The 26,591-nt window shown below is 45.1% G+C and overlaps 1 protein-coding gene across 3 annotated transcripts in view; it reads left to right on the plus strand.

Annotated features, from left to right (window-relative positions):
• Positions 1-26,591, plus strand: part of LOC140423147 (protein transport protein Sec23A) — a 95,588-nt gene that overhangs the window by 58,861 nt on the left and 10,136 nt on the right. For all 3 annotated transcript variants that reach the window (XM_072507755.1, XM_072507756.1, XM_072507754.1), the window contains exons 13-17: positions 11,929-12,035; positions 18,369-18,522; positions 18,636-18,713; positions 19,980-20,141; positions 24,921-25,007. In XM_072507755.1, the coding sequence (XP_072363856.1) occupies positions 11,929-12,035; positions 18,369-18,522; positions 18,636-18,713; positions 19,980-20,141; positions 24,921-25,007 (588 nt within the window). The remainder of the gene's footprint in view (positions 1-11,928; positions 12,036-18,368; positions 18,523-18,635; positions 18,714-19,979; positions 20,142-24,920; positions 25,008-26,591) is intronic.

The raw sequence follows: 26,591 nt of genomic DNA on the forward strand, positions 1-26,591 counted from the left end.
GGGGGGGGTGGGTAAAAAGCCCCCCAACCCGGCTGATCACGTGGAACGTGAGAGGGCTGAACGGGCCGATAAAGAGGGCACGGGTACTCGCACACCTTAAGAAACTTAAGGCAGACGTGGTTATGTTACAGGAAACGCACTTGAAACTGATAGACCAGGTGAGACTACGCAAAGGTTGGGTGGGGCAGGTGTTCCATTCGGGGCTAGATGCGAAAAACAGGGGGGTGGCTATATTAGTGGGGAAGCGGGTAATGTTTGAGGCAAAGACTATAGTGGCGGATAGCGGGGGCAGATACGTGATGGTGAGTGGCAAACTACAGGGGGAGACGGTGGTTTTGGTAAACGTATATGCCCCGAACTGGGATGATGCCAATTTTATGAGGCGTATGCTAGGACGCATCCCGGACCTAGAGGTGGGAAAGTTGGTAATGGGGGGAGATTTCAATATGGTGTTGGAACCAGGGCTGGACAGGTCGAGGCCCAGGACTGGAAGGAGGCCGGCAGCAGCCAAGGTGCTTAAAGATTTTATGGAGCAGATGGGAGGAGTAGACCCGTGGAGATTTAGCAGACCTAGGAGTAAGGAGTTTTCGTTTTTCTCCTATGTCCACAAAGTCTATTCGCGAATAGACTTTTTTGTTTTGGGAAGGGCGTTGATCCCGAAGGTGAGGGGAATGGAGTATACGGCTATAGCCATTTCGGATCACGCTCCACATTGGGTGGACTTAGAGATAGGGGAGGAAACAGAAGGGCGCCCACCCTGGAGAATGGACATGGGACTAATGGCAGATGAGGGGGTGTGTCTAAGGGTGAGGGGGTGCATTGAAAAGTACTTGGAACTCAATGACAATGGGGAGGTCCAGGTGGGAGTGGTCTGGGAGGCGCTGAAGGCAGTGGTTAGAGGGGAGCTGATATCAATAAGGGCACATAAAGGAAAGCAGGAGAGTAGGGAACGGGAGCGGTTGCTGCAAGAACTTCTGAGGGTGGACAGGCAATATGTGGAGGCACCGGAGGAGGGACTGTACAGGGCAAGGCAAAGGCTACACGTAGAATTTGACTTGCTGACAACGGGTACTGCAGAGGCACAGTGGAGGAAGGCACAGGGTGTACAGTACGAATATGGGGAGAAGGCGAGCAGGTTGCTGGCCCACCAATTGAGGAAAAGGGGAGCAGCGAGGGAAATAGGGGGAGTGAGGGATGAGGAAGGAGAGATGGAGCGGGGCGCGGAGAGAGTGAATGGAGTGTTCAAGGCATTTTATAAAAAAGTATACGAAGCTCAACCCCAGGATGGGAGGGAGAGAATGATGGGCTTTCTGGACCGGCTGGAATTTCCCACGGTGGAGGAGCAGGAAAGGGTGGGACTGGGAGCACAGATTGAAATAGAGGAAGTAGTGAAAGGAATTAGGAGCATGCAGGCAGGGAAGGCTCCGGGACCGGATGGATTCCCAGTTGAATTTTACAGGAAATATGTGGACTTGCTCGCTCCGCTACTGATGAGGACCTTTAATGAGGCAAAGGAAAGGGGACAGCTGCCCCCGACTATGTCTGAGGCAACGATATCGCTTCTCCTAAAGAAGGAAAAGGACCCGCTGCAATGCGGTGACTATGGGGTGTGATTGTTTCCTGATGTCCAGGTAACTCTCCCCCTTCCCGGATGTGTTTCAGTGTCTGAAATGAAAATGAAAATTGCTTATTGTCACAAGTGGGCTTCAAATGAAGTTACTGTGATGGGAAGTTCGCAAGTCTGGGAGCGCTGACCGAGAAATATGGGTTGCCCCAAGGGAATGCATTCCGGTATATGCAACTGAGGGCTTTTGCGAGGCAGCAGGTGAGGGAATTCCCGCAGCTCCCGACGCATGAGGTGCAGGACAGAGTAATCTCAAAGACATGGGTGGGGGACGGTAAGGTGTCAGATATATATAGGGAAATGAGGGACGAGGGGGAGATTATGGTAGATGAGCTGAAAGGGAAATGGGAAGAAGAGCTGGGGGAGGAGATTGAGGAGGGGCTGTGGGCGGATGCCCTAAGTAGGGTAAACTCATCGTCCTCGTGTGCCAGGCTAAGCCTGATTCAATTTAAGGTGTTACACAGGGCGCATATGACTGGAGCACGGCTCAGTAAATTTTTTGGGGTCGAGGATAGGTGTGCGAGATGCTCGAGAAGCCCAGCGAATCACACCCACATGTTCTGGTCATGTCCGGCACTACAGGGGTTCTGGGTGGGGGTGACAAAGGTGCTTTCGAAAGTAGTGGGGGTCCAGGTCGAACCAAGCTGGGGGTTGGCTATATTTGGGGTTGCACAAGAGCCGGGAGTGCAGGAGGCGAGAGAGGCCGATGTTTTGGCCTTTGCGTCCCTAGTAGCCCGGCGCAGGATACTGTTGATGTGGAAGGAAGCCAAGCCCCCGGGGGTGGAGACCTGGATAAATGACATGGCAGGGTTTATAAAGCTGGAACGGATTAAGTTCGTCCTAAGGGGATCGGCTCAAGGGTTCACCAGGCGGTGGCAACCGTTCGTCGAATACCTCACAGAAAGATAGAGGGAATGGAAAAAAGAAGGCAGCAGCAGCCCAGGGGGGAGGGGGGGGGGGGGGGGGGGAGGAACCAGAAGGAGTCTCAGGGTTATTAATATATATGTATAATATGTATAGGTCGTTGCTATAAATAATTGTATATTGGATTGTTAAACCATATTTTTGGAGAGTGTTTATCTGAGACAAGGCAGTTGCCATTTAGTTTTAGTTTTCGTTTTTGTTATATATTATTTATTCTTTGTTTACAAAACAGGTAATTGTTATTTATACTGTTATATTATTGTGTAAAGGATACACAATGTACTGTGATGGTTGACCAAAAATTTTCAATAAAATATTCTTTTAAAAAAAAAACAAGTTAATTTCTTGCTTCTTGCCTATGTTGTTTATCGCAACATGGACCACAACAACTGAATCCTCCCCCTCCCACTCCAATATCCTTTCAAGCCGGTCAGAGATGTCCCTCACTGGCATTCGGGCAGGCAATATACCATGCGGGACTCTCGGTCCTGCTTACAAAGGATGCTATCAATCTCCCTAGTTCTAGAATCCCCTATAACTATCATTTGTCATTTTGCTCCGCCCTCGTGAATGGCCTCCTGTACTACAGTGCAGTGGTCAGCTAGCTCATCCTCCCTACAGCCCTTTTCCTCACGGGGAGCAAGTACCCCATACCTGTTGGACAAGGTCAAGAGCTGAGCCTCCTCCATTCCTGAATTCAGGGTCCCTCTACCTGCCTCACTTGCAATCATACCCTGCTGCCCCTGACCACTGAGCGTATGGGGTGACTATGGGGTGTGATTGCTTCCTGATGTCCAGGTAACTCTCCCCCTTCCCGGATGTGTTGCAGTGTCTGAAATGAAAATGAAAATTGCTTATTGTCACAAGTGGGCTTCAAATGAAGTTACTGTGAAAAGCCCCTAGTCGCCACATTCCGCGACCTGTTCGGGGAGACTGGTATGGGAATTGAACCTTGCTGCTGACCTGCCTTGGTCTGCTTTCAAAGACAGCGATTTAGCCCTGTGCTGAACCAGCCCCGACCAGCTATCATGCAAGGAAATATAATAAAAATTGCTTTTGACATTAGTCTGGTCCTCAGTTCAGATTTTGGAAACGTGATAGGGTGATGAACGTTGTTGCACCAGTTAGAAACATAGAAACGAAGAATAGGAGTAGGCCATTCGGCCCTTTGAGCCTGCTTCACAAAGTTGATGAGGCCATAAGAAGTGCAAATAAACTGGGTTTTGTTTCAAGAGTAGTAGAATATAAAAGCTGGGAGGTAATTTTAAAACTATATAGAGCCTTATTTAGACCACACTTGTGTACTGTACTGTGTGCGGTTCTGGTCTCCATACTTAAAAAATATTGGTAAACTGGAGAAAGTGCAGACTAGATTTACAAGCATTCGATAAGAATTGAGAGGCCTAACTATCAAGAAGGATGAAGCGTACTGGATCTATTTTCTCTGTAGAAGAGAAGACAAAGAGGAGAACTAATAAAGTTCTTTTAAAATATAAAAGCTGTGAAGTAACATATTCCACCTGTGTGCGAATCCCAGTATAAACGGGCAAAAACAAATCAAATTTTAAAAATCGAGAAAAAAATTATTTCCAGAGAGACTGGTGAGAACGCAGAACTCACTGTCACGTGAAGCAGGAAACATTGGTGTGTTCAAGGACAGGATCGACACCTAAATGAAGGACAAGGGAATAGAGGGCTACGGGTGCTGGGGAAATGGGGGTAATTCGAAGAGGAGGTGGTTGACTGTCTACACAGTTGAGCTGAAAGGCCTATGTGTGTGGGGCAGATTATCTTTAATTACTTATTTGGGTACCTTTGGTTGACCTCCAAGTAATTATGGCTCATTTCTCAGATTATAGAATGCTATTGCACAGCAGACCATTGGTCCACTATGCCTGCGTTGGCTCTTGGAAGAAGCTACCATTTAGTCCCACACTCCAGTCCTTTCCCAATTGCCCTGTGCAGATTTTCCCTAAAAATATTTATCCAATTTTCTTTTGAATGTTACCAATGAATCTGCTTCCACCACCTTTTTCGGGCTTTCCAGGCCACAGTGACTTACTGTGCAAAACATGCTTCCTCAGGTGGTCTCTAGTTTTTTCTTGCCAATCCATATCCTTCTGCCAACTCTTTAGTGTATCAAAACCATTCATAATTCTGAACATCTTTATCAAATCTCCTCTTAGTTTTTTCTGCCCCAAGGAGAAAAACCCCAGTGTGACCATTCCCTCCCCATAACTGAAGTCCGTCAGCCCTACGACTATTGCAGCTCAGACTCCAGCTCATCAACTCTTAGCCGAAATTCTCAAGCAGCCAACACTTGCTGCAGATGTGGTCACTGCAGATCACAATGGGATCTGCCAGCTCCCACATCATGTAGCTACAGCACATCGCCTGCCCAGCCATCTCTACTTAGTTAATTAATTAGTTAATTGATTTTGCAATGTGTTTTTCAAATTTAGCACCGATTCCCTATCAGCTTTCAGAGTTTTTGGGAGGTGGTGTATGGGATGTTATCCAGGATAGTCAGGGCCGAGGTCAGGCCGGACCCTATGGTGGCAATCCTTGGGGTTTCGGAAGAGCCAGGGCTGCAGAAGGAGAGGGGGGCCTATGTTGTGGACTTCGCCTCTCTGATTGCCCAGCGAAGGATCGTTTTGAGTTGGAGGTCGATACCTTGAAAGGGGTGACAGCCTGGTTGGTGGAATTTATACCACTTTCTCTGGCTGGAGAAGATTAAATCACTCTTGAGGGGGTCAGAAGAGGGCTTTGAAGTCTGGTGGAAGCCATTCATGACTTTATTTGAGGAGCTATTCGTCACAGTGGGGGAGGGATTAAAAAGGGAAAATTGTACAAACTGTTAACTATGCCTTGTTGGACTGCGTATTTTGTTGATATTGCGTATGTTTGCAATGAAATATCTTATGCAAAAAAGAAAAGAGGTTTGCTGTCTTCAGCTCCGAGCCCATTTGTTTTTGGTCCATAAATGAATTTCTTGATGACATGCATCATTTTCTCAGCTTCAGATTTGAATAGTGACACTGATGTTGGGTGATTTTCAATATGAAGGCTTGGTGTTTCCGATTGAGAATTTTGTATATTTCTTTCTCATCATGTTGAACCAGCCTTGGTGCCCAAGATTCCAATCCAATGAACTGATTTCAAATGTCTGGGATCACATATCTGATCCTGCCCTAAAGCCCTTCCACACTGACATCATTGGTGACTGGGGGAACAAGACGGGAAGAAAGTTGTACCTGGAATTGTTCTGCTATTTTTATATTGGAGAACGTAGATATTAAATCTTCTCCTGGATTTCTTTGAGTATATTCTGTGTTTGGGTGCCAAGCATATGCTCTTGGTGGAACGTACAAGCCTATGGACTGTCCAGCAGTCATTTGTACTCCAAATGGCTCGGATGATGTACACATCCATCCTACTCTGGGCTCGGGCAATGACACGATCCAGGAGGCACAGGTACATGGATGGGGGGTGTTTCCATGTTGTTTGGCATTTGTCTTTCTGGCCAAAGAGTGTGTTTGTGATGGTGAATCCATATTTAACATACTTGGTGAAGAAGAACAGACCACTGGTATTTGATTCCCCAGTCTTTCTTTCCTCATGATGCCCTTCCAGAGTGTAGTTGTGTACAACTCTGGCATTTAAATCTCCCAGTAGAATCAACTTTTGTCTTGGGTGATGTAATGCAGAAACGGTAACTTTTATTTGGATGTTTTATGATCCCAGCTAGTTGCATTACTCCCGCCCCATCATTCTACACTCAATCATCAAAAAAGTGATAGAAGGTGGTGTTGACTGGGTGATCAAGTGGCACATAATCATCAATAACCTGCTCACTGATGTTCATTTCAAATTCCCCAGGACCACTTGGTTCCAAATATCATTGCAGCTTTAGATCAAATGTGTTCAAAAAAGCGGAATTCCTGAGATGAGGTGGGAGTAATTGCTCTTGTGCACCTCCAGTTTGGGTCAACTAGCATTCCGAACAAAACTCAAATTATTGTACAACAATCTCCTTTATTGTACCGTACCAGGTTACCACAAAAGTATCAAAACACAACTATCCAGGGTATAAGAAGCTCTATTACACAAAGTATCAAAACTCTATTGTACAAAAGGTATCAAAATTCATGGCTTGAACCTAAATACCACCCGTTAATAGGCAAAGTGATCAGTTTCCCTCTTGATGGACTCCAGTGTCCTTTCTGAATCCTGGACTCAGGACGCTGCTTCTTACCATGGTTGTTCCTGGTACAGAAGTTCCTTTGTCTCCTTGCACTGATCATACTTGAAGTCACGTACTCCGGGCGGGCACTAATCAATCGCGGTATTTTACTCATGAGTGTTCCGAATCGTGTGTCTCTCTCTCTGGGTCGTATTTCTCTCAGGAGTGTTCAATCACTGTCTGATCAAGGCACAGCAACAGCCATTACACGATCAGCTCCTGTGTCTGTTTTTCACTGCAAACCCCCGCAACCTTGCTGCTCTACAGTCCTGAGCTTGATACAGAGTTAGCTCTTTTAACTATCAGGCTTTGCTGGTGTCTTCAGTTTGCTGGTATCTTTACGAATACCCTTCGACTACACCCTTGACATTGAGTCCAGTGTTTGACCTACGTGCAGTACCATGGAGCCCTTGACAAATTAAAGTTAGTGGGATTTGGAGAAAACTTTCCACTAGTTGGAGTCACAGCTAGCACAAAGGAAGCTGATTATGGTGGTTGGAGCGCAGTCATCTCAGTCCCGAAACAACACTGCTGCAAGAGTTTCTTGAGATTGTGCCCCAACCATCTTTGGCTGCTTCATCAATGATCTTTGCACCATCACGATGTCAGAAGTGAGGATGTTCATTGATGAATGCACTGTATTCCATTCTATTTACAGCTACTCAGTTTCTGAAGCAATCCATGCCTGCTTACTGCAATATCTGGACAGCTTTCAGACTTGGAGTGACAAGTAACAGTCATGCCACAAAAGTGACAGCCAATGGTCACCCTCCAACAAAAAAATAATCTAACCATCTCTCCCTGACATTCAGAGGTATTACCATCACGTAATCCCTGACCCCTCACCCCCCGACCATCAACTGGGCATCACTATTGGCCAGAAGCTGAACTGGGCCGACAACATAAATACTCTGACTACAAGTGCAGGTCAGATGTTAGGAATTCTGCAGAGAGTAACTAATCTCCTGACTTCCCAAAACCTGTCCACCATCTATAAGGCATAAGCCAATGTGTATGATGGAATACTCTACACTTGCCTGGATGAGTGCAGCTCCATCAACACACAAAGTTCTTCACCATCCAGGACAAAACAGGCCACTTGATTGGCACCCCAGACACCACCTTAAATATTCATTTCCACCACTGGCCGTTTAAACGTATACCATCTACAAGATATATTGCAGCAACTCAACTTCAAGAGTAACCTCCAAGCCCGTGACCTCTACCATCAGGAAAAACAAGTGCGACAGGTAATATCCCTCTGGACCTTGAACCATTCTGACTTGGAAATATGTTGCTGTTCGATTACTGTCATGGAGTCAAAATCCTGGAATTCTTCACCTAAAAGCACTGTGGGTTTACCCACAGCACAAGATCATCAACGATTGAAGAAGGTGGCTCACCAACACCTCCAGGGCAACAAATACTGGCTTTGGCACATTACAATTAAATTTAAAAATCCATGAAGGGTGAAATCCAGACATTCCCATATATTTATTTCTTGCGATTATGAGAGGTTAAAGGTGTTGTGTTTAGTATAGTTATTGGAGCGGTTCTCTCCAGATTTCTGTTTGTCTTTCAGTGCCTCCCCATCTTCATCCCAAGGGCATTTTTCAAGCGGGTGAATAAGGTTATTTTGGGCTTGTGTGGGCGGGTAAAACCCCGCGAGTGAAGAAAGTGTTGCTGGAGTGCAGTCGGGGGGGATGGGGTGGGTGGGTTGGCGCTGCCGGACATCTGCAACTACTACTGGGTGGCTAATATAGCTGTCTTTAGGAAGTGGGTAGTGGGGAGGGGTCGGTATGGAAGCGAATGGAGGCGGTGTCATGTAAGGACTCAAGTTTTGGAGCACTGATAACGGCACCTCTTCCGTACTCACCGGCCCGATACTCCACAAGTCAGGTGGTGGTGGCGGCTCTGAGAAACTGGGGGCAGTGGAGGAGATATAAGAGAGTGGAGGGAGCATCGGTTTGGACCCCGATTTATAATAATCATTGGTTTGTACCGGGTAGGCTGGATGGTGGGTTCCGGAGATGGCAAAGGGCAGGAATTAGAAGGATGGGAGATCTATTTATAGATGGGAACTTCCCCAGTTTGAAAGCCTTGGAGGATAAATTGGAGTTGCCAGCAGGGAATGGGTTTGGGTATTTGCAGGTGCGAGACTTCTTGAGAAGGCAGATTCGGGCCTTCCCGCTGCTGCCGCCACGGGGGATACAGGATAGAGTCGTCTGGGTGGGAGAGGGAAAGGTATCCGATATTTACCAGGAGCTTTCGGAAGTGGGAGGACGAGCTAGGAGGAGAGATAGGGCATCTGCCACAGAACCGCCTCTAAGTAGGGTTAATTCGTCCTCATCATGTGCCAGGCTTAGCCTAATACAATTTAAGGTAGTCCACCAGGCGCACATAACAGTGGCTCGGATGAGCAAGTTTTTCGGGGTAGAGGACAGGTGTGCGAGGTGCTCGGGAAGCCCAGCAAATCATGTCGACATGTTTTGGGCATGCCTCAAGCTTAGAGGGTTTTGGCAGGGTTTTGCTAAGGCAATGTCCACGGTGCTAAAAACACGGGTGGTGCTGAGTCTGGATGTAGCGATCTTTGGAGTGTCGGAAGAGCCGGGAGTTCGGGGGGGGTGAAAGAGGCTGTCGTCCTGGCCTTTGCCTCCCTGGTAGCCCGGAGACTGATCTTATTAATGTGGAGGGACTCGAAGCGCCCGAGTGTAGAGACCTGGGTTAGTGACATGGCTGGGTTTCTCAGTCACGAGAAAATAAAGTTTGCCTTAAGAGGGTCAATGGTAGGGTTCACGCGGAGATGGCAGCCGTTCGTCGACTTTCTCGGAGAAAATTAAAATGTCAGCAGATGCAGTATTCCATGGGTGTGGGGGGTCGGATTGTTGTTTTATGGTTGGGGTGTGTGAAGATTGGGATGGGGGTTGAAATGTTTATTATACCATGTTTATGTCATTGTTATTAGTATTATAAAAACTTTCAAATACCTTAATAAAAATGCTTTTTTAAAAAAAGTATAGTTATTAGAGCTATCAAACAATCACATTTGCACACTGTCTAATGGCTGTGAATCAATTCATTGGTATTTTAGCGTTCTGATCATTTTAAATAAGCCCCATAACACTAGGTACAGCATTTGTTAATGGCACATGCTTTCCATTAAGTATTAGCATGTTTTTCTTTTTCTCTGCTGATGTAGCAGCTGAGGCTAATATATTCTACCAAGTTCAGTTTTGGGGCGTGATTTTCTAATACTGTGTGAGAACAATGTTCCCTCAAAGCTGCATAACTTGGAAGGTCAGGTACAGGCCATGTGCAAGTCAGCTTTCAATTGCCATGCGTGAGTGAAAGCACAAAAATATTCAAAAGGCTTTATTCACTTAAATAAAGCCTGTGCAATCCCAAAGGGTAAAAAATAGGAAATATTGAACATTTCTACATGTCCAGGCAGGTTCGCATAGCCCTTTTATGTGGTCCAAGTGAATGGAGTTACAAAGAACACTACAGCACAGGAACAGGCCCTTCGGCCCTCCAAGCCTGTACCAGTCATGGTACCAACCTTGGTGAAAACCCTCAGCACCTCCTTGTGCCGTATCCCTCTACACCCATCCTATCCATGTATTTGTCGCTGTTAATGTATCTAAAATAAACACAATCACTTACAGTTTCAAACTGAAATCCTCAACTGAACTTCCCCTTTCCACTTTGGACCCCCCCCCCCCCCATAGAAAGTCGTTGGTTGCTTACCAGGCTCTTGAAGGTTCCTTCACTTCCTGGGACTCCGCCTCCCAAAGTGCCAGAAAGGTGTTCTGGGTATCTGGGTGTTAACAGTTCTGCTGTAAACTGTGCACAGTTCAAGAAGTTTTTCAATTTGAGAATCTCCAGCCAGGTAGTGGTGGTGGCTGGAGCCTGGTTTGGCCTCTGTTCAAGGAAGAGAGTACCCTCAGACTGTGCTGGGAGGGATGGAGATGTAGAGAAATTGGATGTCCATGATGAAGAAGTGACAGATTGGGCCTTGGAAGAAGACTTTAGTTTTGTGTTGAGTTAATTGAGTTGGAGTGTAAGGAAATGAAGCTGAACCCTTTGTTGTGAACTGATCAGATTTGATGCTCAGATCAGGTGAGCACTTTTGTGGGCTCTGATCGCCCCCTGTATTTGCTGTTCAGATTGGGTGAGCACTTTGTGGAACAGCTCCATTCCGTCTGCAAAGTTGACCCTGAGCTTATGGTCGCCAATCATTTTAATCATCCACTCCACTCCCACTCTGGCCTTCACTACTACATTAATATGCTTGAGGAGCAGCACCTCCTATTTAAATTTGGCAGTTTATAGCCTTAGAGTCACAGAGGTCTACAGCACAGAAAATGCCCTTTTACCCATCGCGTCTGTGCCGGTCAAACACAACCACCTAAGTATTCTAATCCCATTTTCCAGCACTTGGACCATACCCATGTATGCGTTGGCACCGCAAGTGCATATCTAAATACTTCGTAAATGTCATGCGGATACTCATGAGTACTCAACATCCGCAGTTTCAGATCATCATCGCTTTTCCTCCATTTTGGTTTGCATAGCAGCTGTTAATGATTCTGCTATTCCTATGTACAGAACCTCTCGACCCATCTTTTTGTTTCTTGTCCCATTTACTGTCTCCTTCTGCCTTGCACCATCATCCCTTTTGTCATTTAGTTTTCTGCCTTCCACCAGATCACCGACCTCTTTTGTTCCAGCCTGACTGATTTCACTTTGTGTGTTTAAGGTTAGTAATGGCAGTTGCAAAGTTCTCAAATTTTCATGGGTATCTTTCAATTGATATAAATTTACGAACTTTTGATTACATTCCCAAGAATTTGCCCTTTCCGATGCGGATGTGTCTAGAGAAAACCGGTTTAGCCATGGTACAAGTTGGAATGCTGGTGGATTCATGCTTGTCAGTAGTGCTTACAAATTGAATTAAGACTATGCGCATATTATTCCACATTCAAATGTAGCTAGTTATGTAATGGCTCCATTGATAGTGTGCTAAATAAGCCCAGCAGAACAATGAGTTCTGTGTTGATTCTGACACATTTTAAATGCATAATTTTAAAGTACTCTGCCACAAACTTTCTGTTCTGCTTATATTATAATTTTGCAGCATAATGCACCAATTCCTCAGGGTGGACGTGGTGCGATTCAGTTTGTCACCCAATACCAGCATTCCAGTGGTCAGAGACGCATCCGAGTTACTACGGTGGCCAGAAAGTAAGTTTGCTGTGTGTTCTCCAGTGCATAATTACATAATGTAACACCGTTAATCTCTTATCATATAATGTTTGGATTATGCTTTAAATTTTACTTTACTTCTCCATTGTAATTCTTCAACTCAAGTTGCACTCAGACTTGTTAATTTTATAGGTGTCTGACACTCTAGTATCCTACAAACATTTCTATTACACTGTAACCTCGCTGGTCAGAATGCTTGAAACCAAGCATTTCTGGATTTTGAAATAATGTTATAGTGCCTAGCACAAGTAAACTGGATATAAATACCGACTCAAGAATAGCTTCTTCCCTGCTGCCATCAGATTTTTGAATGGACCTACCTCGTATTAAGTTGATCTTTTCTCTTCACCTTCCTATAACTGTAACATTATATTCTGCAGTCTCTTCTTCCTTCCCTATGTACGGTATGCATTGTTTGTACAACATGCAAGAAACAATACTTTTCACTGTATACTAATACATGTGACATTAATAAATCAAAATCAAATCAATATGTTCCTGAGATATAACAATATTATAAAGCTGTAATAAAAAATTGTTTTATTTATCCAAATACCATGTTTTCCAAAGTACTGCACTTTTTAACATTTATCATAAATGCTGAGCAGGCCCTGGATATTTGTGTGCCAACTTGGGACAGGCAGACTGAATGTGGGAAAAACTGGGAGGTCATGCAACTGAGCCAGGAAGGTGTGTGGTGGCTTCAAACCTTGCTGTGTTTCTGCCCTTGTCTGAATGTTGTACAGCCTCCATACCCCTGATTAGGCAACCCTGCATTGTGGTGTGAAAGGTGACACGAGCTACTTGCAGTATGTGAGAGGGTGGGTGGGGTACAGGGGCTGATTACTGTGTTTGAAACTTATCTCTGTCCAGCCTCAAAAACCTTCTTGAAACATAGAATCATAGAATTTACAGTGCAGAAGGAGGCCATTCAGCCCATCGAGTCTGCACCGGCTCTTGGAAAGAGCACCCTACTTAAGCCCACGCCTCGACCCTATTCCGTAACCCAGTAACCCCACCTCATCTTTTGTGACACAGGGCAATTTATCATGGCCAATCTACCTAACCTGCACATCTTTGGACTGTGCTACTGTGCTGCCCATATTTCCTTGATTGCATCCTCGTCTACCTCTACTGCTCCACCTGCTTGGATATGTTAGAGGCACTTGCCCTTGACAAAGGCCATTAAAGTCTTGCACGGAAAAGCTCTGGAGGTGCTATTTACCCCTTTTGGGCCACAGCGTTAACTCTGTTGCAGAGTGACAAACAGCCAATCCTGGAATTGCATACACAAACAAACATGGGCAGTACGGTAGCACAGTGGTTAGCACTGTTGCTTCACAGCCCCAGGGTCCCAGGTTCAATTCCTGGCTTGGGTCACTGTCTGTGCAGAATGTTCTCCCCGTGTCTGCGTGGGTTTCCTCCAGATGCTCCGGTTTCCTCCCACAGGTCCCAAAAGACGTGTGGGGCAATTTGGACATTTTAAATTCTGCCTCGGTGTACCCGAACAGGCGCCGGAATGTGGCCACTCGGGGATTTTCACAGTAACTTCATTGTAGTTTTAATGTAAGCCTACTTGTGACAATAAATATTATTATTATACTGTTATAAATTCGAGACCACTGGTATTTCCTGATTTCAGGGTTATGGTGTTTCTTGACATTTTAACGTTTTCTCCATGCAGGTTTTTGCAGTGAAAGTCTATTCTGTTCTGTGCATTAATCTTTCTAAATTGTATTAAATCTCAAAATCACCCCTCCTGCTTTTATTTGAATAGGTTGTGACACATTCTTGCCAAAATGTGACCAGTTTCAACTTTTAATTAAATTTTTTGAGATCTAGTCCAATATTTTGGTTTCCTAACCTTTACACAGATTTGATATGTTAATCCAACTATCTCTGCTGCAGACATGCTTGCTGTTTCTAGTATGAAGACAAATGATACTAAAAATGTGATTGTCCTTTTGTATTACATTGTCTTCCTTACATTTGTCACCTAGATTGATAATAGAAAATCAATATAATTCATAATTAAAAATTACGAGGCTGAAAGCAGGAATGTAGTGAGGGCTGCCTTTATTGCTGAGGAGCCCATCAGCGGGCTCAGAATTATAGTATTTTGCAGATTAAATCATTTTAAAAGGAGCAGAACAAACAGATTGAGGAGGAGAAAGTATTCTCATACACACGCATACTTCAATATACAAATAGAATTCAGCAGTGCTAGTTGTGGCTGTCTGAATTGTGGCACTTTGAATCACAAGATTCCAGTTTTATGCTTCACTTCAGGATTTGAGCATAAAAATCAAGGCTGACATTCCAGTGCAGTGAGTGCTGCGCTGTCAAAGGTGCCATGTTTCAGATGAGAGATTAAATGAAGGCCCTATCTGCCTGCTTTGGTAAATGTAAAAGATCCCATGACAATCTTTCAGAGATGTGCAGGGGAGTTATTCCCTGTGACATGGCCAATAATTATGCCTCACTCGACATCATAAAAGCAGATTATCTGGTTATTATCACATTGCTGTTTGTAGGAGCTTGTTCTGTGTAGAATTGGCTGTGGGGTTTCCTACATTCCAACAGCAACCTTGCATCAATAAAAAAGTACCTCATTGACTGTAAAACACTTGAAGACATCCAGTGGTCATAAAAAGTGCTATTTAAAAGCAGTCTTTTTTTTAGAATCACCTTAAGTGATTCTAAATTCCTTAAGTGGAGACAAGAAAATGTTTAAATAGTAGAAATGATCTTAATGTGGGATGGTAGGCTAGTAAGCAAAATCAAATAAATACGACATCTTTGAGACTATGAGAGTGTGAATAATTTAATGAGCTGGGCATTAAGGCAGGTAGATCGGATTCAATAGCCCTAAGAGCTTGGAATATGAAAAACAGAGGATCATTGCCAAGGAACTCGCCCTGAATGTTGTCAAATGTTTGTGTGTGCATGTGTTGTCCAAATCTAAACAGGCCTGCCATAAGACAGATAGAACCCCTGGACTGACGGAGCTGATGTAGCTAAATAATCCAACTTGGTTCCTACCTGGATGTTCAAAAGCAAAACCATGGAAACATAGTTTTATAACATACCAGAAATGCCACCCTCCATATTAGTTATGATTGGGGTTGACAGCAGAGAGCTCAAAATATGACTGAGAACACACCTACAAGTTCACTCCCTACCGATGCTATGTATTTACAAGAATGCAATCCAGATCACGGATTTCCTGGCTGTTCAACTGTGTCCATGCAGCAGGGTTAATTCTGGCATCGGACGAGAGTGAAGAAAGAATGGGCATTTTAAATTACTTGACTCTTCGTTTCCCAATTTGAAAGCGCTGGATTCATAGTAATTACATTATGAACTATACTTCTCAATTAAAACAATGGCCAGGATTTTATCCATGATGTGGAAATGCCGGCGTTGGACTGGGGTGAGCACAGTAAGAGGTCTTACAACACCAGGTTAAAGTCCAACAGGTTTGTTTCGAATCACAAGCTTTCAGAACACTGCTCCTTCCTCAGGTGAATGAAGAGGTGGGTTCCACAAACATATATATATATATAGACAAAGTCAAAGATGCAATACGATACTTTGAATGCGAGTCTTTGCAGGTAATTAAGTCTAGAGGTCCAGACGGAGTGACTGGAGAGAGGGATAACCCCCAGGTTAAAGAGGTGTGAATTGTCTCAAGCCAGGACAGTTGGTAGGATTTCGCAAGCCCAGGCCAGATGATGGCGGGGGGGGGGGTGAGGGGGTGAATGTAAAGCGGCAGGTTGAGGACTTAGCGATTCTGCATTGTCGCGCGTCCTGAAGGCCGCCTTGGAGAACACTTACCCGAAGATTGGATTGGATTTGTTTATTGTCACGTGTACCGAGGTACAGTGAAAAGTATTTTTCTGCAAGCAGCTCAACAGATCATTAAGTACATGGGAAGAAAAAGGAATAAAAGAAAATACATAATAGGGCAACACAACATATACAATGTAGCTACATAAGCACTGGCATCGGATGAAGCATACAGGGTGTAGTGTTAATGAGGTCAGTCCATAAGAGGATCATTTAGGAGTCTGGTAACAGTGGGGAAGAAGCTGTTTTTGAGTCTGTTCGTGCGTGTTCTCGGACTTCTGTATCTCATGCCCGATGGAAGAAGTTGGAAGAGTGAGTAAGCCGGGTGGGAGGGATCTTTGATTATACTGCCCGCTTTCCCCAGGCAGCGGGAGGTGTAGATGGAGTCAATGGATGGGAGGCAGGTTTGTGTGATGGACTGGGCGGTGTTCACGACTCTCTGAAGTTTCTTGCGGTCCTGGGCCGAGCAGTTGCCATACCAGGCTGTGATGCAGCCTGATAGGATGCTTTCTATGGTGCATCTGTAAAAGTTGGTAAGAGTCAATGTGGACATGCCGAATTTCCTTAGTTTCCTGAGGAAGTATAGGCGCTGTTGTGCTTTCTTGGTGGTAGCGTCGACGTGGGTGGACCAGGACAGATTTTTGGAGATGTGCACCCCTAGGAATTTGAAACTGCTGACCATCTCCACCTCGGCCCCGTTGATGCTGACAGGGGTGTGTACAGTACTTTGCTTCCTGAAGTCAATTACCAGCTCTTTAGTTTTGCTGGCATTGAGGGAGAGATTGTTGTTGCTACACCACTCCACTAGGTTCTCTATCTCCCTCCTGTATTCGGACTCATCGTTATTCGAGATCCGGCCCACTATGGTCGTATCGTCAGCAAACTTGTAGATGGAGTTGGAACCAAGTTTTGCCACGCAGTCGTGTGTGTACAGGGAGTAGAGTAGGGGGCTAAGTACGCAGCCTTGAGGGGCGCCGGTGTTGAGGACTATTGTGGAGGAGGTGTTGTTGTTCATTCTTACTGATTGTGGTCTGTTGGTCAGAAAATCGAGGATCCAGTTGCAGAGTGGGGAGCCAAGTCCTAGGTTTTGGAGCTTTGATACGAGCTTGGCTGGGATTATGGTGTTGAAGGCGGAGCTGTAGTCAATAAATAGGAGTCTAATGTAGGAGTCCTTGTTTTCGAGATGCTCTAGGGCTGAGTGTAGGGCCAGGGAAATGGTGTCTGATGTGGACCGGTTGCAGCGGTATGCGAATTGCAGTAGATCAAGGCGTTCTGGGAGTATGGAGGTGATGCGCTTCATGACCAACCTCTCGAAGCACTTCATTACGACTGAAGTCAGGGCCACTGGTTGGTAGTCATTGAGGCACGTTGCCTGGTTCTTCTTTGGTAATCAGGTTAAGATCAGAGGCTGAATGCCCTTGACTGCTGAAGTGTTCCCCGACTGAGGGAGGGAATATTCCTGCCTGGCGATTGTCGCGCGATGTCCGTTCATCCGTTGTCGCAGCGTCTGCATTGTCTTGCCAATGTACCTTGCTTCGGGACATCCCTTCCTGCAGCGTATGAGGTAGACAACGTTGGCCAAGTTGCACGAGTATGTACCTTTGATTCATGTCGCATTACATTCACCCCCCACCATCTGGCCTGGGCTTCCAAAATCCTCCCAATTATCCTGGTATTTCACACCTCTTTAACCTGTGATTATCCCTCTCTCCAGTTGCGCCGTCTGGATCTGTAGACTTAATTACCTGCAAAGACTCGCATTCAAAGTATCGCATTGCAAATTTGACTTTGTCTCTATATATGTTTCTGGATCCCACCTCTTCATTCACCTGAGGAAGGAGCAGTGCTAGTGATTCGAAACAAACCTTTTGGATTTTAACCTGGTGTTGTAAGACTTCTTCCAGGATTTTATCAGCACCTGGGGGCTGGTATAGTCTTGAGCAGCATGGCAGCATAATGGTTAGCACAATGGCTTCACGTTCTCCCGTGTCTGCATGGGTTTCCCCCGGGTGCTCCGGTTTCCTCTCTCAGTCCAAAGATGTGCAGGTTAAGTGGATTGGCTATGCTAAATTGCCCTTAGGTTAGATGGGGTTGCGGGGATAGGGTGGAAATGTGGGCTTATGTAGGGTGCTCTTTCCAAGAGCCGTTGCAGACTTGATGGGCCTAATGGCCTCCTTCTGCCCTGTAAATTCTATGATTCTGTAGTCACATGGAGCCTCTATGTTGGCAACATCAGGAACCTGCCAGCCACCCCTAATTGGAAGCGGTTCCACAGGTGGTCAATTAGGAGACCCTCTGTGGTAAAATTTCCAAGCAGTTCCTGCATGCTGGTAGGTGCATGCTTGGGAACTCTTTTTACGCTGACCCTTTGTCTTGATGCCCCTTGTAAAACTTCAGCCCATTGATTGGAAACTGAGTGGTCATGATGAAATTTAACCTGTGAACATTTGCTTTGATTTTTAGCTGGGCAGATGCACAGAGTCAACTCCAGCAGATAGAAGCTGCGTTTGATCAGGAGGCATCAGCTGTGCTGATGGCTAGACTGGGGGTTTTTAGGGCTGAGTCCGAGGAAGGCCCTGATGTACTTCGTTGGTTGGACAGACAATTGATCCGGCTGGTAAGGTCATCAAGTAGCTATGTTGAGTCTAAAAAGGCAGTTGGCTGGTATTAAATTGAGACTGTACCAAATTTTTACCTGTTAATTATTTTCTGCCCCTTTATTTCCATCAGTGTCAGAAGTTTGGCCAGTTTCACAAAGATGATCCTGACTCTTTCAGACTTTCAGAAACATTTTCCCTTTATCCACAGGTAAATATAATAAAATGAATAGCTTGATGGTTATATAAAATGATAATCCTAAAATGTAATGGATTGATGGGATAATCTGAGAAAATTGCCTTAAACAAGGAGATATTTGTCAAACACTGCAGTCCCTTCACAAAGCCAATTCTTAAAGATTTAGTTGCATCCATCCTCAAATAGAGGAAGAGTACCGAAGGAGAGCACAGTGAATTACTTCTAATGTTTTTTTAAAAATGAAAGCTCCCAATAGGTAAGAATGAGAGGAGATTTGATAGAAGTATTCAAAATGATAAGGGGACTTGACAGCGTAGATAGTGAGAAATTATTCCCATTCGTTGAAGGTCCGGGAAGCAGAGGGTACCGATAAGGTCATTGGCAAAAGAAGCAAGGGTGACATTCGGAAAGTTATTTTTATGCAGCGGGTGGTTAGGATCTGGAATGCACTGCCTGGAGTGTATGTAGATTCAACCATGGGAACTGGATCATTATCTGAAAAGGAAAGAAATTGCAGGGCTACACGAGTGGTTTTTACAGAGAGCCAGCAAATGGCCTCCTGTGCTGTAAACATTCTATAATTCTGATGAAATGCTAAACATTACAGACTAGGGCTGCCCCTGTTCAATTAGTTGATCTCCGTCATAGCTGCAGTGGAATGCTACAGGTATCCTAAGGATGGGGATAAATCAGTCCGAGCTCCAACTTTTATTCAACTAGTAGCTTCCTTCTGCAGCTTGTGAACTTGGAACATCTGGTGGGTATAAAAACGGTCGTGGTGTAATTTCACCCTCTTTCAATGTGGGTGACTGGTCTATCAGAATAATCACCCGTGAATAGCTATTTAGGACAGGGACTGAACCACAATATGGATCATGAAAAATAGGGATAAAATGGCAAGCTCGGTCTATTGTGTCTGTATAGTGTCAATTCTGGTATTGAAGGAATAGGAATAGAAACATCTATTTGAATGAGGGAGGGTCCTTTAGAAAATAAGCTTCACCCAAGAAGACACTGGATAAAAGAAACCTTGTAAGGGATATTTCTAGTTATTTCTGTTCAGAAACTTCCTAAAGGATACCCATCACACCATGGCTCCTCGACAGAAAGATCTGCTTGGCCAAACAGGCAGATAGAGATCTTTTCCTCTCTTGGGCAATATTTCTGTTAATCTGATGCTCAGCCGAGATAACTTTCTTCCGAGGTATTTATAGGGGCACAAATGTATTCTGATTATCCCGTGGTGCTTTGACTAACTTTTTTTTTTAATCATTTTAGTTTATGTTCCACCTGAGAAGGTCCCCTTTTCTTCAAGTTTTCAATAATAGCCCAGATGAATCATCATACTACCGCCATCATTTCATGCGACAAGATCTAACACAGTCTCTTATCATGATTCAGCCTATTCTTTATTCCTACTCTTTCTATGGACCACCTGAGGTGAGATTTAGCACATAAATAATGCATTAAAAGTTGTTAATTACCAAGTTTATTCCACAAGTGAAGGATTCTGCGTAACTGAGTAGCATCTGTAGAGAGTCAGGTTGTTGATCCTGATTGTTACCATCTGCTCACGGTAGAATGCATATACATTGATGATTGGTTCCAGTTTAGCTGTGAAGCCTGTCTCTGTAGTAGAATAATCTGCTGTCATTCATTTTTAGATGAACACATGACAAGGGCATGTAGCCAAGATAGCTGAGGGGACTAGAGCCTCTAAACTGTAGCCCAGAAAAAACCCTTGAAGAAAGGAAAATTGGAATGCATGCAAGATGTTGCATAGTGTGTTCTAGTGAAATGTTCTGAATAGCTTATTGTTTGTCAGTTTATCAGTTTATATTTGTGCACTTTGTTTTTACTTATTCACAGGACTGGGTGTCACTGGCTAGGCCAGCATTAGTTGCCCATTCTTAATTGTCCTTGAAAAGATGGTGATGAGCTGCTGCTTTGGCCATGTGGTATAGATACCCACAGTACTGTTAGGAAGCAAGTTCCAGGACGTTGACACCACGGCCATGAAGGAATGGCGATGATGGTGTGGGGCTTGGAGACTAGCGTGCAGTGATGGTGTTCCCAGGCAACTGCTGCCTGTGTCCTTCTAAGTGATAGAGGTCACTGGATTGGAAAGTGCTGTGAAAGGAGCCATTGTGAGTTGTTGCAGTACATCTTGTAGCTGGTACATACTGCTGTCACTGTGCATCGATGGTGGATGGGGTACCAATCAAGTGGGCTGCTTTGTCCTGGATGCTGTTGAGCTTCTTGGGTGCACATATTCAGGCAAGTGGAGAGTATTCCATCACACTCCTGCTTGTGCCTTGAGGAAATAAGAGCAGGAGTAGGTTATTTGGTCCCTCAAGCCTGCTCCACCATTCAACCAAATTATGGCTGATCTTCTACCTTAATGTCATTTTCCCATATTATCCCCATACCTCGATATTTTTAATATCTAGAAATCTACCAATTTCTGTCTTGAACATACTCAATGACTGTCTCCACCACATTTTGGGGTAGAGAATTCCAAAGTGTTATCACCCTCTGTGTGACAAAATTCCTCTTCATCGGGGCGGCACAGTGGTTAGCACTGCTGCCTCACGGCGCTGAGGTCCCCGGTTCGATCCTGGCTCCGGGTCACTGTCCGTGTGGAGTTTGCACATTCTCCCCATGTTTGCATGGGTTTCGTCCCCACAACCCAAAGATGTGCAGGTAGATGGATTTAATTGGAAATAAATTGGGTACTCTAAAAAATTTTTTTAAAATAGAAAGAATTCCTCCTACATCTCTGTACTAAATGGTCTACCTCTTAGAGTGAGACTTTGTCCCTGGTTCTGGACTCCCAACCAGGGGAAAACATCCTTTCTGCACCTCCCTGTAAGAATTTTGTATGTTTGAATGAGATCATCTCTCATTCTTCTGAATTCTGGGGAATGCAGACCCCATCTCCTCAATCTCTCCTCATCAGACAATCCTACCATCCCAGAGATCAGTCTGGTGAACCTTCGTTGCACTCCCTCTCTGGCAAATATATGTTTCCTTAGCTAAGATCAAAACTAGACAATATTTCATGTGCGGTCTCACCAAGGTTCTATACAACTGGAACAGGACTTCTTTTCTCAAATCTGATGCAATAAAGGCCAGCATATCATCTGCCTTCCTATTTGCTTGCTGCACCTGCATGTTGGCTTTTAATGACTTTGGTCCCTTTGGACATCAACACTTCCAATTTCTCATCATTTACAGAATGCCCTGCATTTCTGTTTTTCTTACCAGAGTGGATAAATCTTTCTACATTTATGTTTCATCTGCCATGTTCTTGCCCTCTCACTTATTCTATCTAAATGCCCTTAAAGCCACTTTGCATCCTCCTCGCAATCTAATTGTGTGTCATCAGCAAACTTGGAAATATTACATTTGGTCCCCAATGATTGGTACTCATCGTGAATAGCTGGGGCCAAAGCACTGATCCTTACAGAATCGTACCTGTCACAGCCTGCCAATCAGAGAGCGACCCATTTATTCCTATTCTGTTTTTTGTCCCATTAACCAACACTCAATCATTGCCAATATATTACCCACAATCCCACCGGTCTAATTTTGCTTACTTTACTCCGGTGTGGCTCCTGATGGAAAGCCTTCTGAAGGATGTCCGGTGGCCACCATGGTGTGAGGGCGCACGTTTGGTGGCTCCCGCTCGTGGTGGACATTTTGGACCTTTTCCCTGGCTAACGGCGGAGATAAGTGTTTGTAAAAGGTGGAGGAAGAGAGTATCCCACCAATGAAATGAAAATGAATGGAAATCGCTTATTGTCACAAGTAGGCTTCAAATGAAGTTACTGTGAAAAGCCCCTAGTCGCCACATTCCGGCGCCTGTTCGGGGAGGCTGGTACGGGAATTGAACCGTGCTGCTGACCTGCCTTGGTCCGCTTTCAAAGCCAGCGATTTAGCCCTGTGCTAAACCAGCCCAGATCCAATGTATGGATTTGTGGACCAGAAGTGGTCGAAAAAGGAGAGTACAACGGTCGAAAGTTGGTGTCGGCCTGTATCACTGGGGAAGATGGCGGAGGGTCAGGGTCCGAGCCTGCTGGCCCAGTGGTCGACGGATCAGTTAGTGAGCTTCCTCCACGAGACGTTTGCCCAGCAGAGGAAGGAGAACTTGGAGGTCCTGGCGAGGGTGGTGAATCCAATAAAGGCAGGGATCAACCGCATGGAAGTGAGGTCAGAGGCCCAGGGGCAGGCGATTAAGAAGGTGGAGGAGGCAGTGTAGGAGGCGGTGGTGGAGCACGAGGAGCAGCTTGCCTCGATAGCTGTGGAGATAGGGTTGATGAGAGATCAACAGAGGAAGCTTCAGGACAAGGTGGAGGACTTTGAGAATAGATCGTGCAGGCAGAATTGAGGGTCTCTATTTTTATTTTGTCTTCAGCATCTACAATATGTTATCTCCCTCACTAGTCTATCCATCTCCAGTGGGGGAGGCTTCACAGGTACAACATCACTAGTTTGGTGGGGAGAGTGAAAGCCGATCTGGCAAGGTGGGATGGCCTTCCTCTGTCACTGGCAGGTCGGGTACAGGCGGTTAAAATGAATGTGTTGCCGCGATTCCGGTTTATTTTTCAATACCTATCGATTTTCCTGCCAAAGTCTTTTTTCAGGGAGATTGAGGGAAGGATTACCTCATTCATATGGGGAGGGAAGGTGGCCAGAGTGAGAAAGGTGCTGCTACAGAGGGGAAGGCAGGCAGGGGGTTTGGGTCTCCCGAACCTGTTGTACTACTCCTGGGCGGCGAATGTGGAGAAGTGCGGAGCTGGGTCAGAGGGTTGATTCGGTAATAATAGCTTCATTGAAAACACTAGTCTCTTGATGTTTCAAGCATAAATATTTCCTCAAAAATGAAAGATATTCCAGAAAAATAACATTTAAGAAAGAATTAGAAAAGAGGTACAAGTGGGAATAAAACACAACCACACATGAGGAAATTACAAAGTGACCTATAAAGTGTTGTGGTGGAGGCCAGGAAATGATTACAGAGCAGAAGTAATATGCACAGGGATTAGAAATAGGAATAATGAACATTATGAGCCCGATTTAACAGACCAGTTTCGAAGTGTCATTTGAGGCATGTTTGCCTGGGAGTTTCTCGCCGGCTCTGTCGGCGGGTTCCCCACCAATATCTAACCACACAGTCATTTTTTTGGGGAGTTTCTCTCCCGGGCTAGCCCACACTTATGTTTTTCATCACTGGCCAGACTGGCTTCTCAAAGATCGGGCCACCATTTTGAAAGGCTGCCCTAATCTGTACGTGAGCTTAAGAGTCCTCCACACCCCCCACCCACAGGCAATGTCACCCCCCATGCACACAGCCGTAACCCCTCCCCTCCCCCGCCAAGTGAGGATATTGGGACCGCTTCATATCTGACTTTCACCCTCCCATCCTTCACACCCCCCATCATCGCTCCTTTCATGACCATGGTCACCCCTCAGGACCTGACCCTTGTCAGTACCACCCTGGCAGTGCCAACTGGATACCATACCAAGGTGCCAGGGGTGAGCCAGAGTGCCACCCTGCCCCTGACTGTCCAAAGGCCTGGGAGACCCCCCCAGGTGCTGTGCCAGGTCCAATTTTGTGTAGACCAGTGCTAAAATTGGGTCGGCTGGGGTCTCCTTGGGGAGGCCGATAGATGCCGGGAGCTGGTTAGGTCCGACTGTTTGACGGGTTCTTAACCCACTTGTGAGCAGGACCCAGATCACGATGTCTTGCAAATCTGGTTAGACATCGCGAGGTGTTGCGGCCAATTGGGATCCCGGGTGAGGCCTCCCAGCATTTACATTTACCGGCCGCGTCCTGCTCTGATTCTGGCGGGATGCGGCCACTGCATTGCGCTCTCTACGTTATGTACAAACACTTGGGATGCAAGAAGAGCTAAAGAGGGGTAGGTAAGTAGAATGGGAAGCATGAAACATGGAAAAGGTGGATCAGGCTCCAGTGTTCCAGGTGTCTGCTGGAGGAAATAAGTAAGTAGGTTGACGACAAGGGTGCACACCATCCTGCCAGCAATTTTCCAAGGGAAAGAATTGAGGTTCCCACCCTAATGTACGCACCCTTAATCTCTGCCGGAGCATGTTTGAGAGCTTGTATATGTGTAGAAATAGAATCTGAATTTGTGCAACAGAGGTCTTGTTTATCTTCAGTAATGATGATAATCAATGATTCATTCTTTTCTTCAGCCAGTGCTTTTGGACAGTAGCAGCATTTTACCAGACCGAATACTCCTCATGGACACTTTCTTCCAGATTGTTATCTATCATGGAGAGGTTCGTATTCAATGAAATCATTTAGGAAAATATTATCCTGTTTATACTGGGTTTCTGGTATTTCTCTGAAAAATCTGTCAATTCCTCTGAAGCTTACATCATTGCAGACCAGTTTGATAGGCTACGTTTCACTAATTTTTGGTGAGGATTTTCTTATTCCCAAATAGTAATCAACTGTAATCAAAGATTTACCATAAGAAAGCACTATCTCTTAATTTTTAAGCAATGCTATGAGGTGTTGGATTTATAATTAAAATGAAGTATATGGAATTGCTTTACAAATATATTGAGAGAAATACAAATGCCTCAAATCATGAACATCTTTTTATTTATCATTAGACGCAGGACATTAAATCTGTTTATGAAATAATTGACGTTTGCAGCATGGAAAGAACCTTTTAAATCCTCACCAGCCAACAAGGAACCATCCATCCTAATCCCACCTTGCAAATCTTGGTCCATGACCTTGTAGGTTACAGCACTTCCAAGTTCTTTTAGAACAGTACCCTTGGCGCAACCAAGTGTCCTTATGCAGCAAGACCAGGGCAACATTAAACCTTGGGCTGATGAGCGGCAACTAAAAATCGTGCCAGGCAATGATCATCTCCAACAGGAAAATATCTAACCATCTCCCCTTTAGATTCAGTGGGACTAGCATCACTGAATCCCTGACCATTAACATCCCTGAAGTTGCCATTGACCAGAAAGCTAACTGGACCGTAAGTCCTTAACTGGCCCATTGATATTGTGGCTACAAGGTCAGAGGTTGGGAATTCTGTGGCAAGTAACCCAGCTCCTAACTCGTCAAAGCCTGTTCACCATCTACAAGGCACAAGTCAGGAATGTGATGAAATGTACTCTAATTACGCTTGAATTAGGCTCCAACAACACTCAAGCTCAAAACCATCCAGGACAAAGCAGCCTGCTTGATTGGCACCTCATCCACCACCTAATACATTCACTCCCATCACCATTGACACAAAGTGGCAGGATCTATAAGATGCATTGGAATAGTACCACCTACAAGTTTCCCCTCGAAGTTGCACACCATCCTGACTTGTAACTATAATTCCATTACTTTGCTGTTGATGGGTCAAAACCCTGGAACTCCCTCACAGAACTATAGTTGTTCAAGAAAATGGTTTCCCACCACCGAGGAGTTAGGGATGGGCAGCAAATGCTAGTCTACTCAGCCATGCTCACGATGTAAGAAAAACACATAACATTGAAAACTTTGCCTCTATCATCTTTTTCAGGCTCTGAGTTCCAGATCCCCACCATCTTCTTAGTGAGGCTAAAAACCTTCCTTTCTGGATCCTTACCCAAAATCTATGCCCCTTGGTTATGGACCCCTGAAGGAGAATAGGGCTGCCATTTACACTCCATCTAGACTTTTATGTACCTCAATTACATCTTCCCTCAGCCACCTCTGTTCCAAAGAAAACAACCTATTCAACCTTTCCCCATAGCTAAAATTCACTAGTCCAAGCAACATCCGTATGAATCTCCTCTTTACCTACTCAAGTGCAGTCACATCTTGCTATAGTGCAGAGACCAGAACTGCATGCAGTACATGGCCTGACT

Source organism: Scyliorhinus torazame, chromosome 1, assembly GCF_047496885.1.
Source record: "Scyliorhinus torazame isolate Kashiwa2021f chromosome 1, sScyTor2.1, whole genome shotgun sequence".
NCBI lineage: Eukaryota > Metazoa > Chordata > Chondrichthyes > Carcharhiniformes > Scyliorhinidae > Scyliorhinus > Scyliorhinus torazame.